The sequence below is a fragment of the Eumetopias jubatus genome, unplaced genomic scaffold, assembly GCF_037043125.1.
Source record: "Eumetopias jubatus isolate StellerSeaLion01/CBP00866 unplaced genomic scaffold, mEumJub1_p1.0 scaffold_8, whole genome shotgun sequence".
NCBI lineage: Eukaryota > Metazoa > Chordata > Mammalia > Carnivora > Otariidae > Eumetopias > Eumetopias jubatus.
This window is the reverse complement of record NW_028274814.1, coordinates 47102022-47121784: the sequence shown is the minus strand read 5'-3', so window position 1 is coordinate 47121784 and position 19763 is coordinate 47102022. Positions and strand designations below refer to the sequence as shown.

Sequence of the window (19763 nt, the reverse complement as noted above, 5' to 3'; positions counted from 1 at the left end):
TGTGTTTTTAAAGGATATTTATTTGAGGGGCAGTAAAGTTTTGGTATATACAAGGATGCCTATGTGTCATCATTTAAATCTACTGGCAAATACTATGAATTAAAAACTACCTATTACAAGCACATTTCTGGATGTCAAGATCCTTTTTTGTATGGAAGGATCAATCTTTCTTGAGTTTTGGGGGCCACATATTGCACAATTTTTGCCAAAGAAAAATTATTCCAGTGTGATATATAACTCCCAAAATGTCTGGTTCATTGGTGGATCACTAATTAAAATCTCTAATTTCTACTTTTCCTTTAAAATTTTTATCTCCCTGAAACTTGGATGTTCACTGATTGATCTTAGTGCCTGGTACATTGTTTTGCTGATAGAGAACATGATATATTTTTTTATTATGTTATGTTAATCACCGTACATTACATCATTAGTTTTTGATGTAGTGTTCCAGAACATGATATATTTTTAAGTGAATAATTTAAACAGAGAAAGAAAGGAAGAAAGAATGAATATATGCATGGTTGCAAGTCTGTTAATCTTTATTTTTTCCAAATAAATTAAATTAATTAAAGGTTTAGTGTCCAACATTCATGTAGTAAAATTTACTACTGTAGTAGAATTTACTACATTCATGTAGTAAAATTTCCCAAGTTTCAGGGAGATAAAAATTTTCCTTGAGAAAACCACATACTTTTGTCAAAAAAAGCTTTAGACAAGGGTGCCTGAGTGGTTCAGTTGGTTAAGCACCTGCCTTCAGCTCAGGTTGTGATCCCGGGGTCCTGGGATCCAGCCCCGTGTCAGGCTCCCTGCTCAGCGGGGCAGTCTGCTTCTCCCTATCTTTTTGCCCCTGCTTGTGCTCTCTCTCTCTCTCACTCACTCTCTCTCTCTCTCAAACAGATAAATAAAACCAAAAAAAAAAAAAAGCTTTAGACCATAACTTAACAAATTTTGAGAGGCTTTCATCAGTATATGCTATTAGGGATACAGCTCTGAGTTTCTTGTAACTATTTCCTTTTTCCTTCCAGTTTCTTTCAATTTTTCCACTGTTCATAAATCATGCCCCTCTAAAGACTGGAAGCTACATGGGGGAAAATGTTACTGGATTGGTGAAGATAAGAAATCTTGGGATGAAAGCAAAAATGACTGTGCCATGAAAAATTCACATCTCATGGTGATTCAAGACTTCACTGATATGGTGAGATATCTAACTTAGAGATTATAGCATCCTTTCACATTTTCAGTGCAGTTGTTGCGCTACATATTTGAAAATTTCTTTTTTTTTAAGATTATTGATTTATTTATTTGTCAGAGAGAGAGCACAAGCAGAGGGAATGGCAGGCAGATAGGCAGAGCAGGCAGAGGGAGAAGCAAGCTCCGCACTCAGCAAGGAACCCCATGCAGGACTTGATCCCAGGGCCCTGGGATCATTACCTGAGCCAAAGGCAGATGCTTAACTGACTGAGCCATCCAGTGTCCCACATATTTGAAAACTTCTATGAAATAAATTTTAAACTTCATTGTTATTAACTACACAAATGTTGGTTGAATGAATCACTGAACTACAGGATTATTTTGGGCTCTTTGGGGGAGCTCTATGGATTGGATGAATTCATTTGGTATTGTACACCTAAGTTCTTCTCCATAAGGGATCCCCACTGTTTACTAGATTCCATTTTAAAATGTAAGACTGTTAATATCTTACCTCATCACTCATGTTTATTGCAATGTTCCTGAAGGCTACAGTCAGATACCATGGTAGCTAAAATTAAGATGATATTGAAAGAAAGGAAATACAGAATAGTCCTCATTAACATTTCACTCTCCCTTGAGCAGAATACTTCACTAACTCTGGTTTAATTTAAATTGAAATTTTACTACATGAATGTTGGACACTAAACCTTTAATTAATAAAGCCAATATAGATGTTAATTTGCAAGTATCAAATAAGGGTATTCAGCATGAGGATTAGTATATTGGAATGACAAGTTATGTCAAAGGTTCCATTTCTGAAAACCCAATGACCAGCAGTGTTTTACAACCCTGGTTGAGTCATAGCCATCTGGGGGAAAAACACAGCTGTTGAAACTTCTGAAGAGAAAAAAGTCTTCTGAGTTTCACAGGAATCCACCACAACAAGAAAAACAAAAACAGAAGTAAACTTCTTGCTGTAACCAGTGTAACCCCAAATCTCAAACTGTAAGACTATCAGATGCAGTTCAAATTGATTCAAATATGATCCAAATCCAGGATAGGTTAAGAGCTGAAGAGATCTGTTTTTGTCTCTAAGAGGTCAATTTTAAGACAAGAAAGGGGAAGCAGGTATCAACTGGAAAGCCTCTCATGAGAATGCTCTGAAAGGGATAATCACTGCATGGAGAAATCGTGCAATAAAAGATTTCACTCAGAAACTCATCTATTTCCTGCTCACCATCAAAGGGAAGGATGCTGAAATGAAGAAAAGACATGTTTTCTAGGCAATTGATAAACCAGACTAGGGAGACCAGCAGACTAAGAAAACATTTTTAAAAATTTTTTTATTTCAATTCAATTAAGTCAACATACAGTATATTATTAGTTTAAGGGATAGACTTTAGTGATTTATCAGTTGCATATAACACCCAGTGCTCATTACATCAAGTGCCCTCCTTAATGCCCACCACCCAGTTATCCATCCCCCCACCCACGTCCCCTCCAGCAACCCTCGGTTTGTTTAGAAACTTTCCTCTTCCTGTTTAGATTACCTCTCTCACATTTTTCCCAAGCAAATGAATGGGCTAGATGTAATCATTCTCTTTCATGGATAAATAAGAACCTGAAAGGAATCAGCATAGGATTTATGGATACATATTTCTGTTTCCAAACTTTTCCAAAAAAGACAAGTAAAAGTCAGATAAAACATATATTATAGAAGAATAATTACTCCAAGAAACAGAGAATAATTTTCTAGCAAATACTTTTCCAGCTCTCAAGTAAGTTAAGAATAAAGTGAAAAAAAGAGAATTGTTAGTCCTAGAATTCCCATGTGTCATGATATGGCAAAAAAGAAAGAAAGAAAAGAAAGTAGAAAGAGGAAGGAGAAAGAGGAAGAGGAAGGGAAAGAAGAAGGAGAGTGAGAAAAAGAGGTATTTAAACAACAATAAAAACAGAAAAAGAAAAAGGAGGTGCAAGGCTTTCATTCCATGATGCAAAGATCTTGAAGAAATGTTACTACAACTTTCAAATGAGAAAGATCCCCGTTAACTTTAAATTGCCAACTTGTTTCAAATCCATTGGAGACTTAAGTTTGCAGAGCCAAAATCTATGTTGAAACAGGTACCTGTGGGAGAGAGAAGACACATCCCCACTTACTTGGGACACACAAATCAGACACCGGACATCAGAAAGAAGGGTTCTGTCAGAGTAATTGAAAAATGAGTTAAGTCTGAGTGTAAGTGGGCAAAACAGTTCTTCTGAGCTCTGCAGAAATTGGGGAATTTTACAGTCTTTTGAAGGCTATTTTTTTTTTTCTGGAAATGCCACTGGTGCTCCAGATTGGAAAGAACCATGAGAAAGTGTCCATTGTGGGGCAGACCTGGGAGAAGAAAACAGCAATGATGCAGCAGTGGCAAAGAATCCTACCTAGATCCTTGTCCCTTGTCTGCTTTCTGCACTACGCAGCAACAGCTTTCATGTGTGTGTTGGTGAGAAGGACAGGTGCCCTTAGGGAACTGGTGAAACATCACTGCAGGTGCAAAAGAGGATTGGGGACAAAAGATACTCTTGTGGGAGAGGCACGAATACACGATGGGACCACAGCTACAGTCAGGGTAGGGGAGGCAGAAGGGAGAAAGCATGGAGAAGACACAAGGATGAGAGGCTGCCTAACACTGAGGCATGATCAGAACAAGCAAGACCACGGCCTCAGCTGCCTTTCACTGTCATGCTAACAAGTTTCAGACAGGAAGTCAAGAAGAACGCTGTTGGGAGAGGGACAGGGGAGGAAGAAGAATGTGCAGAGAGATCTTCTCTGAGGCATGGTGCAGAGGGGAACTAAAACACTCAGGTCAAGAAGACGTGTCTCTGGCAAACAAACAAACAAAAACCACGAAACACAAAACATGAGATATCATTACAGGATTTGAAACCTGTGGGGCATTGAGGGTAACCAGAGCAACGATAAATCACAAACTCACCCCCATAATGATTAACTTAAACCCCACATTAAAGACCCAGGAGAAGGAACTCTGTGTTCATTTCTATCCACAAAACTATTTAACCCCATCGCTACATGCTAGACAGCTTTCAACAATCAAGTACGAGGTAAAAAAGGAAAAGAAAGAAAGAAAGGAAAGAAAGAAAGAAAGAAAGAAAGAAAGAAAGAAAGAAAGAAAGAAAGAAAGAAAGAAAGAAAGAAAGAAAGAAAGAAAGAAGGAAGGAAGGAAGGAAGGAAGGAAGGAAGGAAGGAAGGAAGGAAGGAAGGAAGAAAGGAAAGAAAGAAAGAAAGAAAGAAAGAAGGAAGGAAGGAAGGAAGGAAGGAAGGAAGGAAGGAAGGAAGGAAAGAAAGAAGGAAAGAAAGAAAGAAAGAAAGAAAGAAAGAAAGAAAGAAAGAAAGAGAGAGAGAGAAAGAGAGAAAGAAAGAAAGAAAGAAAGAAAGAAAGAAAGAAAGAAAGAAAGAAAGAAAGAAAGAAAGAAAGAAAGAAAGAGAGAGAGAGAAAGAGAGAAAGAGAGAGAAAGAAAGAAGAAACAGGACACTCCCAAGAACAAGGAGGACTATTGCACAATGATGAAGGGGTTGTATGAATTTGCCAGGGCTGCCATAACAAAGTACCACAAGTTTAATGATTTAAGCAACAGAGATTAATTTCTTGCGGTTCTGAAGGCTGCAAGTCCATGATCAAGGTATTGGCAGGTTTTGTTTCTCATGATGACTCTCTCCTTGGCTTTCAGCTGACTACCTTTTTACTGTGTCCTCCTCACATGGTCTTTCTTCTGTGTACATGCATCTATGTCTCTCTGTGTGTCCAAATTTTCTTATAAGGACACCAATCAGATTGAATTAAGACCCATTCTAATAGCCCTCCTTTAGCTTAATGATCTCTTTAAGGGCCCTGACTTCAAATGCAGTTATATTTTGAAGTACTGGGGGTTAAGCCTGCAACATATGAATTTTGGAGAGACACAATTCAGTCCATAATATTCCACTCTCTAGCCCCTGAATCTCATAATGGGGGTCAATTATATATGTATATGCAATAAGGTTAACACTGATAAAGCTAAAAAGAGAAATGGAGAAATTCACAACTACAACTGGAGTTGTCAACATTCCTCTTTGAGTTGTCAACATTCCTCTTTGAGTAAAACAAGTCCAATAAATAAATAAATAAATAATAAATAACCTGAACAATACTATCAACCAATTCAACCAAATTAATCTTATGGAAAACTGTATCCAACAAAAGAAGAGTACACATTCTTTTTTTCAATACACCTGGAACTTTCATGAAGACAGACCATATTTGGAGACCTAATAAACTTTAAAAAATTACAAATACAGATAAGATATTATACAAAACATGTCTCAGACCATAACAAAATTAAACGGAAGTTAGGAACAAAGTAATATTTGGAAAATTCTCAAATATTTGAAAATTAACACACTTCTAAATAATGTATAGGTCAAAGAAGAAGTGGTCAGAAGAAAATTTTAAAACTATATTATGAATTGAATGAAAACAATATTTTAATGTTCTAAATCTAAAATTCACAGGTTTCAGCTTAAGCAGAGCTTAGAGGGTAACTTATAGCCCTGAGGGATTACATTTGAAAAGAAGATAATGTAGAATCAATCATCTAAGCTTCTCTTTAAAAAAAAAAAAAAGACTAGAAAAAGAGCAAACTAGACCCAAAGCAAGCAGAAGAATGGAAGATGTACGTTACTAAATGTCAAGTCTTACGATAAAGCAAAATTAGTTAATATGGTGTAGAATTGGCAAAAGAGAGATATGTAGATCAGTGAAACTGAATCAAGGCCTGCAAAATTTAGTCAACTGATTTTTCTGGCCATAGTGCCAAGATAACTCAATGGAAAAACACTATTCTCTCTCTTGTATGCCTAATGACTATTATGTTCCTACAAACAGTTATGATATTTAGCATATGAGTTTGGCTGCAGGTGAGGGAGAACCAAAATCACTGTAGCTTATACAAGGTAGATGTGTACTTTGTTTATTGAATCTAAAACACTTTTAATTATAAGATGTAACAGTACACTTAAAAGCATCAGTACAATTAAAAAGCAAAAACAAAGCTCCCAATTAAACTGCTACAAGCTATAGATTGATGTTTCCAATTTCAAAGCATTAAAATAGGAGAAAAATCTGTCTATTCATATATGCAATAGGTCATGTCACTCACACGGTGATCCATACAGCTATGGATTTCTGGTCTCATCAGTAGGGTACTGTCCGTGTCTATCTATTTCCGGTTGATTCACCACCATGTCCACGTTCTAGCCATCAATAAAGAGGGAAATGATGAATAGAAGGATATAACCCTACCTTTCTTTTATTAATTTTATTTTATTATGTTATGTTAGTCATCATACCTTACATCATTAGTTTTTGATGTAGTGTTCCATGATTCATTGTTTGCATACAACACCAGTGCTCCATTCAATAGGTGCCCTCCTTAAAACCCATCACCCGGCTAGCCCATTCCCCCACGCCCCTCCCCTCTAAAATCATCAGTTTGTTTCTCAGAGTCCATAGTCTCTCATGGTTCTTCTCCCCCTCTGATTTCCCCCCCTACATTTTTCCCTTCCTACTATCTTCTTTTTTTTTTTTTTTTGAACATATATTATTTGTTTCAGGGGTACAGATCTGTGATTCAACAGTCTTACACAATTCACAGCGCTCACCATAGCACATACCCTCCCCAGTGTCTATCACCCAGCCACCCCCTCCCACCCACCCCCCACCACTCCAGCAACCCTCAGTTTGTTTCCTGAGATTAAGAATTCCTCATATCAGTGAGGTCATATGATACATGTCTTTCTCTGATTGACTTATTTCGCTTAGCATAATACCCTCTAGTTCCAGCCGCGTCGTTGCAAACGGCAAGATTTCAGGTTTTTTTGATGGCTGCATAATATTCTAGTGTGTGTGTGTGTGTGTGTGTGTGTGTGTGTGTATCACATCTTCTTTATCCACTCATCTGTTGATGGACATCTTGGCTCTTTCCATAGTTTGGTTATTGTGGACATTGCTGCTATAAACATTGGGGTGCACATACCCCTTCAGATCACTACGTTTATATCTTTGGGGTATTGCTGGGCCATAGGCTAGCTCTATTTTCAACTTTTTGAGGAGGCTCCATACTGTTTTCCAGAGTTATAGCCCTACTTTTTAAATGCCTGATTAGAATTTCAGTATCATTTCCATTTTAATCCATTAGCCAGAAATTAGGTCAGTCACTTAGCCAAAATGGAGCTGGGAAATGTAGCCTTCATTACTTCTGGCCATATATATCGCGTGGGGTTATATTACTATAGAAAAAGAGATATTAAGAAAATTAAGATATTAAGAGATATTAAAAAGAGATATTAAGAAACTATGAACAGTATGTCTCACATCAGCTCAGTATTGCTTTCTTTCTTTAATTTTCCCTGTATATTCCCCTCCTTCTATATATTATTTCATACTCATTTTTACAATAACCACTAACATTTATGTAATGAGAATTTATTATGTGCCAGGCAGTATATAATAATATTATTTAATAGCAAAACAATAGTAACACTTTAAAATAGGTACTGTAGTAAATGAGTTGCCGAGATTGGGGAAAACAGCAGTAAAAACATTCAATAACTGCAGAGATGCACAGTAGTAAATCATAGGACAGGGACTCAAATTTGGAAATTTGACTTCACAGTCTTAATATCTCCTGCAATCATACAAAATTCCACCTGACTGTCACCACGTTGCACTGCAGTAATTTGTCTCTCTGCTCTGATCTGTTAGAAAAACGTGAAGTAGGGGCGTCTGGGTGGCTCAGTCGGTTAAGCGTCTGCCTTCGGCTCAGGTCATGATCCCAGGGTCCCTGCTCAGCGGGAAGGCTCCTTCTCCCTCTCCCTCCACCTCTCCCCCCAACTTGTGCTCATGCTCTCTCTCTCTCTCTCTCCCAAATAAATAAATAAATAAATAAATAAATAAATAAATAAAATCTTTTAACAATAAGGGAAAAAAAGAAAAACGTGGTGTATGTCTTACCTGTCCATTCCCTGCTTCCAGTTCAGGGCCAAGCACATACAAGTTTCTCTCTCTCTCTCTATATATCTATATCTATATATATCTATATCTGTTAGAATCAGTCAGTTGTTTGTTGTAACATTTCCTGTTCTATTTAGAGTTTTCTGTGGCGGTACCTAAATACTTCAGTGTTTTACTGGATTGGCTTAACTATTCCACCTGGAGGGCAATCATGGACCTGGGTAGACAACAACCCTTTCGACTCCCGTCTGTGAGTTTATTGTATTTCAGCTTTCTTACAGTTTTAATCCCATATTGTGTGACAAGAAAGAGTCATCTGATGTTGTTGGAAACAGGTATAAATTTCCTGACCAACTCATATGATCTGATAAATATATGTATAGAATGGTCTACTCGGAAAGTTGAGAAACAAAAGGAATCTCACTCCACCCACTTGGAAGATTTAGGTGTGAAATAGGGCTTGCCAATAGTGTCTTTTTATTTGATCATCTTATTTTAGAGGTAAATTGACAAATGTAAAATCTCTTATAAGAACCCAATTTTAGTTTATAAAATATAAATTTCTGCTCATTTCAATAATTTTTAAATGAGCAAACCAGAGATGCCCTTTTAGCATCATCCATATACATCTCTGACTAATCATCATTAGCTATTAAGTTCTCTTGAGAAATAAAACTGAGGGTGGGAAGAATCACTTTACTCATCATACTGTGTATTGTTTAAGTTGTTTTCATGATCATATTTTTATTTTAAAAATTCGAAAGTATTTTCTGAGGCCCTCTTCAGTCTCTGGACATATGCTGATTTAAAGATAAGCATTTTCTTTCCTTATAGGTTTTCAATAGAGGAAAAACGGATAACCCGGAGCAAGAAATGTGCCCAGGCGTCTCCTAGTAAGGTAGCCAGACAAAACTGTGAGCAAAATGATCAATGGATTTGTCAGCTCTAATTCACGCTGCAGAACATCAGTCTCCATTTCTCTGACTGAAAGATGCCACACGAAGTTTGATGTCAGACTATATCATAGTCCAGAGGGCCGTGTGTGTGGGGTGGGGGTGCGAGCACATTTCCTAGTGCTTATTTAACATATCAGATCTAAAATCTCAAAGGCATTTCAAGCTCAACGTGTGAAAATAATTCATTAGCTTTCCTCACAAAAGGAACAACCCTCTAGCACTTGGCCTCTCAGTCAATAGCACGCCACACAAGAAATTACACAACCTATAAACCAGCTGTCTCATCACCACCCTCTCTCTGGCCCACACTTCCAGGCTGTTCTCCACTCTGCCTCTCACAAAACCAAGTCTTGTCACCTTTTTTACTAAATATCTCTCAAATCTGACCTCTTCTCTTCATCGCTTTCACAATCTTAATAGCAAATAATTAAAATGTTAAATAACTGCCATAACAGGGTCTTCCTGTTCTATTCCTAACCCATTTCAATTATTCTCTGACATGTAATCTAGGTGACATTTAAAAACTATGTATACTAAAAATACAACACTTCTTTTGAAAAATACTTTAACATCTTTCTTAAAATAACACCAAACTCCATAACACAGCTTAGAAATCCCTTGTCAGGTCTAATCCTTGCTTACTTAGTCAGTGTCTGTCTACACAAAACTTACCAAAACTCCCAGCACCACAACCGCATTAGACTAAATTTCAAGAACTCATACAGAATTTTACCACACTGCATTACAGACATTTTCCCTATACCTGGAATTCTCTTTTCTCTCTTCTCCATCAAGTGAACCCTCAAACATTCTCTCTATATAAGCTGAGTTTTTAAGGTCAGATTAAATGTGTGTGGGGTGGGGGTGCGAGCACATTTCCTAGTGCTTATTTAACATATCAGACCTTGAGCTCCATGACAAGGTCGAATTTCCCAACATTAGAGTCCCCTCCCCAGCACTTACCACATTTTGGGTCTTACATATGTCAATCTTTGAGTGAATATTTGATTAATGTTCTCCACCCTCCCCTGACTGTAAATTAACATAAGGTTTCAATATCTGTTTTTGAATTTCTAGTGCCTTTTAAAGTATCTAGCACATAATAAATAGTCGAAAGATTATTTACTATTTTAAGTTTCCTCTAAGTGATCACAGAAGTAAAATACTGATGAGTGGCTGGGGAGATAGGCTACAAAAGAAACAGAGACTCAGACAATGGAGGCTCAATTGGTAGGTCATTGAGTGCCAGGGGAAAACTGAAGAATTGTTCTGTGTGGGTGACTGATATTGAAAGAGAATCCTATAAATGCCAAGGGAGTTTATATGAAGGGTTAAATGCTTCAGAGACAATTTTTTTGTGTGATGTTTATGCTCACCTCTTTCCAGTGATCATATCCTTACAAGTTTTCTTGCACATCATATCATAACACGACAAACCAACCTGTGTATGTTGAGTTGGACAGTTATAAAAACTGATGGGTAAAGCATTTGTCTTATGGCATGTTGGCACTACATTCCAGCAAAAAAAAAAAAAAAGTTTCATTTTATGAGCACGGTAGTGTTTATAAAACTGTAAGAATATCTATTAGCCTGATTTTCAGACTAAACTACTTGAAAACACAGAATATTTTGAGGGACAATAATCACCAAGGAGTTGCTGTGTACAGGGGATAGAACAAAAATACCTAACACTGGGTGGCTCAGTCTGTTAAGCATCTGCCTTTGACTCAGGTCATGATCCCAGCGTCCTGGGAATGAGCCCCACATTAGGCTCTCTGCTCAGTGGGAGTCTGCTTCTCCCTCTGTGCCTCCCCCGCTCCTTCTCTCTCTCTCAAATAAATAAAATCTTTTAAAAAAAATACCTTACACTTTGTACTGCAAGCGGTCTACAAAGGTCTTGGAATTCAGACACAGCTGATGACAGTGCAGGTACTCTGGTTTGCATTCCTTCACTAAAGGGCATGGGGTGGTGGTGTTTCCTGCTCATGTGATTCTAGGGTAGAGTCTAGCAAGTGATTCCTTGGTGGTCTCAGAATAATTTGTTTGGTAATCTTGCCTCCCTTCTTATTTTCTTTCTCCTCTCAAATTTGGAAATCCATTCTTTTTTTTACATATATATCCAGGAGTTCTTGGATTATAGTCTTCAGGAGATAGAAGCTACTGGCATCCATATGCCTAGCTGTAGGCTCTTTCCAGGGAGAAGTCTCTGATGGATGAAGAAAACAGGCAGACCTGTGAGGCAGACCCAAGCCACAACTTCATTCATCGTTTGACCTCCTTCTGCCCCTTCTCTGATCAGTGTAATACAATGACGGCTTGGGTCTCCTGAAATTAGTGTCCACTCAGAGCTACTGCCCAGCAACTCCTCAAAAGTCTTATTATTTCTCTTTCCTCAATGCATAGTCATCCATGTTAATGGTCATAGATCTTTTTAGGGAAGAGTGGGGAAAAGATGAGCTATATAATTTTTTTTTTCTGTTTAAAAGAGTTCTTTCTCAGAGACTTGCCCCCCACTTGTAATTAAAGAGATTCTGGGTCTGTAAAATGGCTCAAGTCAGGAAATTAACTGAAGGAACATGATCGCTTATTTATAGAATTGGTTAGACTTCTGTTCACTTAACCTAGAACCCATCTACTTAAGGGAGGGAATTACAGGTGCTTCAAGCAAAGCAAGGCTAACCTCCTCAGATGCGTGTGGAAGGGCTCCATTTGCTGGCAAAAAAGACCCAATAAAATTTAGGGTTCCATGTCCCTAGCTTGATTAGAATCTTCCTATATATCCCCATTCCAGTTCTCAAGATCTCAATCCTTCCAAATGGTGCCCTCACTTTAACAGAAGACATTTTGCAATGCTGAAAATCTAGAACATCCCTCTCTTCAGTCCCTCACAATGCTGCTAACAATAGTTTCATCTTTAGGGCAATTTCCCTGAAAAATGTCCAGCTATATCTAGGTACTTTCTAGCTTGTCTCTGACAATTTTTTTTTAAAGATTTTATTTATTTATTTATTTGAGAGAGAGAGAATGAGAGATAGAGAGCACGAGAGGGAAGAGGGTCAGAGGGAGAAGCAGACTCCCTGCTGAGCAGGGAGCCCGATGTGGGACTCGATCCCGGGACTCCAGGATCATGGCCTGAGCCGAAGGCAGTCGCTTAACCAACTGAGCCACCCAGGCTCCCTGTCTCTGACAATTTTATCTGATAACAAAAACAAGCAGTTCAGACTCTCTCCAGCAGATGGAGCCATTAAACAAACGTGTTCTTAGGAAGCCCTCATTAGAAAACTTTGCCCCATTTCTTATGGTCTTCTGAGATACTGACAGCAAATGTTAACATCAGTAACTGACTTACTACAGCTTACCGATAAGAAAGGAAAAAGAAAAAAGGTGCAATTAGTAGACACCATACAAAAAACATAGGGAATGAAAGAAAACCCTGACCACAGCAGAGGCAAATTGATATGGAGCCGAGAGCATACAAGTAGGAGCTGACCTGTCTTCAGAGCTTAGTGACACCTTGTGGTCTCTAGTGATTCTCAGGAATCACAGGAAGGAAGTATGCGGGCCCTTCCTGGGGAATGAGGGTGGGAAGGGATTGAAAGGAAATTTTAAGGTCCCTGCAGCCAACAAGCTGTCTACTGATGTCTCTGGAACAAAACCTGTACCTAGAAACTAAAAGCTGAGCTATATGAAGATTCACAATGAATCATCAGATCACTGTTCATCTCCACAATGCATTTGATTCCTTGTATAGCCCAATCAAATAGTTAAATTAGCCTTAAAAATGTTTTTTGGGGGGGAGCATGGAAACATAGAAGCAAATCACTATTAACACATCTCATTTTTTCAGTTTCCATTAACCAGAGAATCATAGCACCCCACTCTAAATACAGAAGTGAACCATAAAACTGACACAGACTGTTCGATAAGAACAGTGGCAACAGAACCAGGACAGTAAATCTGAAATATACCAGTTGGGGGAATAAGGAAGAAAAATCAGGGCACTACAAGATCAACATGAATACTAAAAATCGGATGCTTCTGTGAAAAAGAAGCTACAGAGATATGAATTAAAATTAATTTCATCAGGAAGCTTAGAAGAGTTGAAATGAACAAGATCTCTGATGTAAATTGAACAAATGCAAAATAATCCCAAATTTGCTCTAAACAGCTCACTCTCTTTGGTCCCCTACTTGAATACTAAAAAGTCTCCACTTAAATAGTAGGTACTACTTGTTGAACATAGTTCTAAGGTGCTTTAAAATTTTTAATATATTTGAACCTCATCAAAAATCTGCTAGGTAGGGGCACACGGGTGGCTCTGTCGATTAAGTATCCAACTCTTGATTTCAGCTCAGGTCATAATCTCAGAGTGGTGAGATTAAGCCCCGTATTGGGCTCCATGCTCAGTGTGGACTCCTCTTAAGATACTCTCTCCCTCCCATCTATGAAAAACACACAGCAAATATCATTCTCAATGGGGAAAAACTGAGCGCTTTCCCCCTAAGGTCAGGAACACAGCAGGGATGTCCGCTATCACCACTGCTATTCAACACAGAGCTAGAAGTCCTAGCCTCAGCGATCAGACAACAAAAAGAAATAAAAGGCATCCGAATTGGCAAAGAGGAAGTCAAACTCTCACTGTTTTTCAGATGATATGATACTTTATGTGGAAAACCCAAAAGACTCCACCCCAAAACTGCTAAAACTCATACAGGAATTCAGTAAAGTGGCAGGATATAAAATCAATGCACAGAAATCAGTGGCGCTCCTATACACCACCAACAAGAGAGAAGAAAGAGAAATTAAGGAGTCGATTCCATTTACAATTGCACCCAAAACCATAAGATACCTAGGAATAAATCTAACCAAAGAGGCAAAGAATCTGTACTCAGAAAACTATAAAATACTCATGAAAGAAATTGAGGAAGACACAAAGAAATGGAAAAATGTTCCATGCTCGTGGATTGAAAGAACAAATATTGTGAAGATGTCAATTCTACCTAGAGCAATCTACACATTTAAAGCAATCTCTGTCAAAATACCATCAACTTTTTTCAAAGAAATGGAACAAATAATCCTAAAATTTGTATGGAACCAGAAAAGACCCCGAATAGTCAGAGGAATGTTGAAAAAGAAAAGCAAAGCTGGAGGCATCACAATTCTGGACTTCCAGCTCTATTACAAAGCTGTCATCATCAAGACACTATAATACTGGCACAAAAACAGACCCATAGATCAATGGAACAGAATCGAGAGCCCAGAAATGGACCCTCAACTCTATGGTCAAATAATCTTTGACAAAGCAGGAAAGAATGTCCAGTGGAAAAAAGACAGTCTCTTCAACAAATGGTGTTGGGAAAATTGGACAGCCACATGCAGAAGAATGAAACTGGACCATTTCCTTACACCACACACAAAAATAGACTCCAAATGGTTGAAAGACCTCGATGTGAGACAGGAGTCCATCAAAATTCTAAAGAAGAACACAGGCAGCGACCTCTTCGACCTCAGCCGCAGCACCTTCTTCCTAGAAACATCGCCAAAGGCAAGGGAAGCAAGGACAAAAATGAACTATCGGGACTTTTGCACAGCAAAGAAACAGTCAACCAAACCAAAAGCTAGGTAGACACGGTTATGATTCTCATTTGAAAGGTGGAGAAACATCGTTCTGGAGAATCTGAGTAAATTTTACAAAATCTCACATCTAGTAAGTGGAAGAGTGGAAATTTAATCTCAGGTAATCTGATTTCAGAGTCCATGCTTAACTACTCAGTTATATTGTATCTAAGGGCCAGATAGGAAAGTTAGCTGAGTGAAGATGAGAGCTATGGGGACTGTGGTGAACTCGAGTGCACCTTCAAAATTAGTATTGGTATTTTCTATTTAAACGTCCTGTGTGACAAAAATCCTCTAATCGTAAACCAAATACCCTAGCTGTCCATGATACGAAGTCTGCCTTGGACCAGCATTATATAAACTTGATCATAAACAACACACATATGTCTTAGCCCAGAAATATTAACAACATCAATCATTAATTCTCTTAGTCCTGAAGGAGCCACCTGTGGTTTGGTGACAGTGTGTCAACCAAATAAAAGTTTGCCTGTGATCTAACATACCTCAATATGGAAAAGTTCATGTAAGCGATACACTTTTGAGTATTAGAAAAATTAATTTCACAACCCCTAAGGAATTGATATGTTCCTTAATTTTAATAGAACCATATAAATAATCATGCTTTCCTCTCACTTTTAGCTACCGGAAATCTCAGTTAGTTCTGGCTATCAGAAAGCTCAGAGTTAAATTCAGTATTAAAAAATCACAAGTTTAACCTAGTTTTATGGCAATATATTAAGTTGCCTCCCTTTCTTTGGTCTTGTTAATAAATGAATATTTCTTTAAGTGTATATATTTTTATAAATCAACTCTAAAGTAAATTTTGGTCAAAATAAATATATTTTTTGTTTGTTTTATTTATTGTGGTTTGAAGCAACTCCAGGATATTTCTTCTCTTAGTAGATGTCTGGATTTGGATTCATACCAAAGTATCTTCCAGAATAATTGAGAGTAGGTTACTGAATACCAAGAGCCTTATTTTACCTGCATCGCTTCCTGTCCCTTGAGGAACTACATATCCTGCCTCTCCCATACCACTAGGCCCAATGCTATGAACAGAGTAGGAATTTGAATGAATTAATTAATAAATGAGTGAATGAAGTCAACATCTTCATTGTCAAAGGGCTTGGAAACACCAGGTAAGTCTCCAACTCTTCTTTCTTTGGGGTCTAGGTGGCAATTCTATGAGTTCAAAGGATTCAGTTTTATCTGAAGTTTCTATCAGAAGAGTCCTAGGAGTTCACATGAATAATGGGCCTAGCAATTGATTACCAATTTATTGCCTCTTCACCCCAGATCTATCATTCACTACCTGTTCTGTTATCATGGAGGTGGACTGTAAATTTTCCTGCCACTCCAGCTGGCGCAGAGTGAAATTTTGTCAGTTGAGGGCACCGGAGGAACTCTGTAAGAAGAAGGAGTTTCTCTTCCTGGTTCCAATGTACTTTGTTCACCAGGCTGTTGCACAGTTGGTTTCTTTTCAGTACCCAAAGGCCAGCATGAAGCACCTGCCCCTGGGAAACTCGTGATGATACCATTTCGGTGCCTTCATATTTGAGTGGCACCAGGAGGGCAAGTCTGATGGTGGGCTTCCCCTCCTATGTGCTCTGGTGGCTCTGGAATGAACTCCTGGTTGTAGCATCTTCCTGTGGACACTTTCCCCAGCACTCTGGAGGGCAGATTTGCAGATTCCTCCTGACTTGGCACCTTACCTAGTGTTTCAGCACCTTACCTGGTGTTTCAGCACTACGTGCTGAGCCATGCTGGAGTCCTCGGCTGAGGTCAGGATTTCAATCTGCAGTGTGGCATTGGAAGGGGGGCTCTTCCCCCAGGGTTCTCTCCCAGCTCAAGTGCTAATGGGTGGCTGCTTCCTGTGTCTAATATTATATTCTTTAGAGTTTTCTTTACCTCCTTTTAACCAACACCCTAAAACTTTAATCCTCTATTAATATTTTTATATTCAAATTTCTCAGTTCAAGGAATCATGGGTTCCAGTCCCTTGCTTAGACCCTGCCTGATACAAGAATGTAGTTAATTCAGTTGAAATTTTACTTGATCCATTTTTTTCACTTCTAGTACCTCCAGAATTTCCCTCTGATTCAGTGGTATTTAAACTTTTTAAGTAATGGAATCCTGTTTAGGGACAAAAATCCCACGTGGAATAACAATAGGTATAACACATAAAATGCAGAAGTGTTTTGATTTAAGTGGGTATAGATTGCAAGATGTCCCAGGTGTGGCTTCTCCTCCTCCTCGCTCTCTGCTCATGGTGGTCTTGAAACACCTCTCTGGAACACAGAAGAGTCTCAGGACACAGCGTCTTTGTCAGGGATGGCGGCTGTTAATGAAATACCACTGTCTGAGTGAAATTTATTTCTCACAGTTCTGGAGGCTGGTAGAAGTTCAGGGCAGGGTGCCAGCATTGGCAAGTGAGGAGCTTTTCCAGGCTGTGGACTTCCAGCTGTAGCCTCACATGGTAGAAAGGGCCAGGAGCTGTGTGGGGTCCTTTTTACAAGGCACTAATTCCATTCATGAGGGCCCTACCCCCAAGAATTCATCATCTCCCAAAGGCCCCACTTGCTGATACCATTACATTGGGTGTTAGGATTTCAACATACAAATTTTGGGGACAGCAAACATTCAGATCATAGCACACAACTTGAGAAACAACTCTGCGTCCATCTTATGTATAATAAAATAAAGACCTTTCCTCCAAATTTTATAAATTATATTGGCATATTGATTATAAGCAGTTCCTCTTTTATTCAAGAAATAAAATAATGTCCTTTTAGACTGATCCAATTATCTAATCCTGGAGCAGTAAGATAGAGTAGCAAGAACTTAAGGATCTCTGAAGAAATGTCCTTATTTCTATTAAGCCAGAGAGTTGACTCAAAATGAGAGGAAATGATAGGATGGGATTGGATGTTTGAAGGGATGGATTTCTAATTTCAGTAGCTGAATATTGAAAATTACATAAACATTGACAAACATAAACTTGTAATTCACTTCTTGCATGGAAGACAGAAACTTCCAGTTTCTCTGGAAAGTCCCTGTTTTTATGGGGCAAAAAGGGAAACGCTGAGAGAGACAGCTTCTCCTTTCATAGAGGACCATTCAGTCAATAGTAGAGTCCTCAGCCTGAAAAGCCCTCACCTCAAATCTGCACGTGAACTTAATATTATCCACCCTTTAATTCAGAGAATGACTGAATGTGAGCTACACCGCAGAGGTCTCATCCTTTAGTATTAGCATCTGAGGACAGCACCCTGCAGAGCCCATCAATATTCTGAAATAAAGTGGAACAAAACTATTTATCTTCACAATGACCAATGACTTGCTTTCCTGACATCAACATAAAACAAACCTGGTTTGCCAAAACAGTATGGTGAGAACTAGGCTGTAGTGATCATACAGTACAGATTCTGGTGTTCTGGAAGAATTTCATGGAAGGAGAAAAGGGTAAAATAAATAATATCATAAAAATAAGATAGCATTCTCCTGAGCTTTCCGTGTAATTGATACATTCTGGAAACGAGATATAACCAGGTTTCATGTTTGCAATCATCCACAAAAACAAAAAACAAACAGAAAACACTTCTCTGCAGCTCCTGTTATAAAGAGAATTATTATAAAAAGGTCCATGTATTGTCATTCTTAGACTCTTAGACTATGCATTGATTATTTCCAATTTGATACCCCTCTCATATGAGAGGGGTATCAAATTGGAAAGAGAATGACACAATCTTCTGAGTACAAGTAAAACTAAAACCAGTGAGTTTTGATTATTGAACACAGAAGCTCAAATTGCCAGATGAGTTATGAGTTGAGAATGTGATAATACAGAATTGACAACTCAAACTTCTACAAAGGTCAGGAGGTCATGTGAGTGTAGAAAGTTAAGTGAGGACTGATTTAGTGGTAAACCAAAGAGCATGTACCCCACCACATACCCCATGTCAATGTTTGCACATAGAATTTACTCTGGCTGAGCCTCCATTCAGAGATTACAATGGAGTTGGTCACAAGGGGGACCCAGGCATGTGTGTTTTAAAATCAAAGTGTTTCGAATGTATTCAAGTTTGAGAATCCCTGTTATCTTCCATTCTTGCCCTCAGCTCCCCCAGAGATTGTTGCTAAAAATGATTACAGGCCCAATGATGATATATTCCAGTATTTTGGGAAACCTAGCTTTTTGTGTAACAGCTCTTGACTTTCAAATGTAATCTAACGTGGCAAATGTTTTTTTGAAACATTGTTTATACAGACAAAGGAACTATGAAGACAAATCCCATCCCTAGGTCACCAGGTTGTAACTTTGTTTTTTGTTTTGTTTTGTTTTTTTGTTGTTTTTTTTAAGATTTTTTTTATGTTATGTTAATCACCATACACCATACATTACATCATTAGTCTTTGATGTGGTGTTCCATGATTCATTGTTTGCGTATAACACCCAGTGCTCCATGCAGTATGTGCCCTCTTTAATACCCATCACCAGGCTAACCCATCCCCCACCCCCTCCCCTCTAGAACTCTGATTATTTATTCATTTGAGAGAGAGAATGAGATAGAGCATGAGGGGGGGGAGGGTCAGAGGGAGAAGCAGACTCCCCGCTGAGCAGGGAGCCCAAGGCAGGACTCGATCCTGGGACTCCAGGATCATGACCTGAGCCGAAGGCAGTCGCCTAACCAACTGAGCCACCCAGGCGCCCAGGTTGTAACTTTTGAATCAGAGACTTTTTTCCCCAAGGAAATATAAAATATGCAAAAGGGAATGTGGCTTTTGAAGAGAAATGCAATAGAAAAAAACATGAGTTTTGGAATCGGACAACCTATGTTTAGCTGTGTCATACCAAGTAGCTTACTCTTTTGATTCCTGATCTATAAAATGTGTATCATAAAATATGTTCTACTTATAAAACACAGAAGTTTCGTGAGGATCAATT

The 19763-nt window shown here is 38.5% G+C and overlaps 1 protein-coding gene across 2 annotated transcripts in view; it reads left to right on the top strand.

Moving 5' to 3' along the window:
- Positions 1–10323, top strand: part of CLECL1 (C-type lectin like 1) — a 29721-nt gene extending 19398 nt beyond the window's left edge. For both annotated transcript variants that reach the window (XM_088025906.1, XM_028119855.2), the window contains 3 exons: positions 1026–1195; positions 8384–8496; positions 9081–10323. In XM_088025906.1, coding sequence (XP_087882032.1) covers positions 1026–1195; positions 8384–8496; positions 9081–9195 — 398 coding nt within the window. In that variant the 3' untranslated portion in view covers positions 9196–10323. The remainder of the gene's footprint in view (positions 1–1025; positions 1196–8383; positions 8497–9080) is intronic.
- The last annotated feature ends 9440 nt before the right edge of the window (positions 10324–19763 follow it).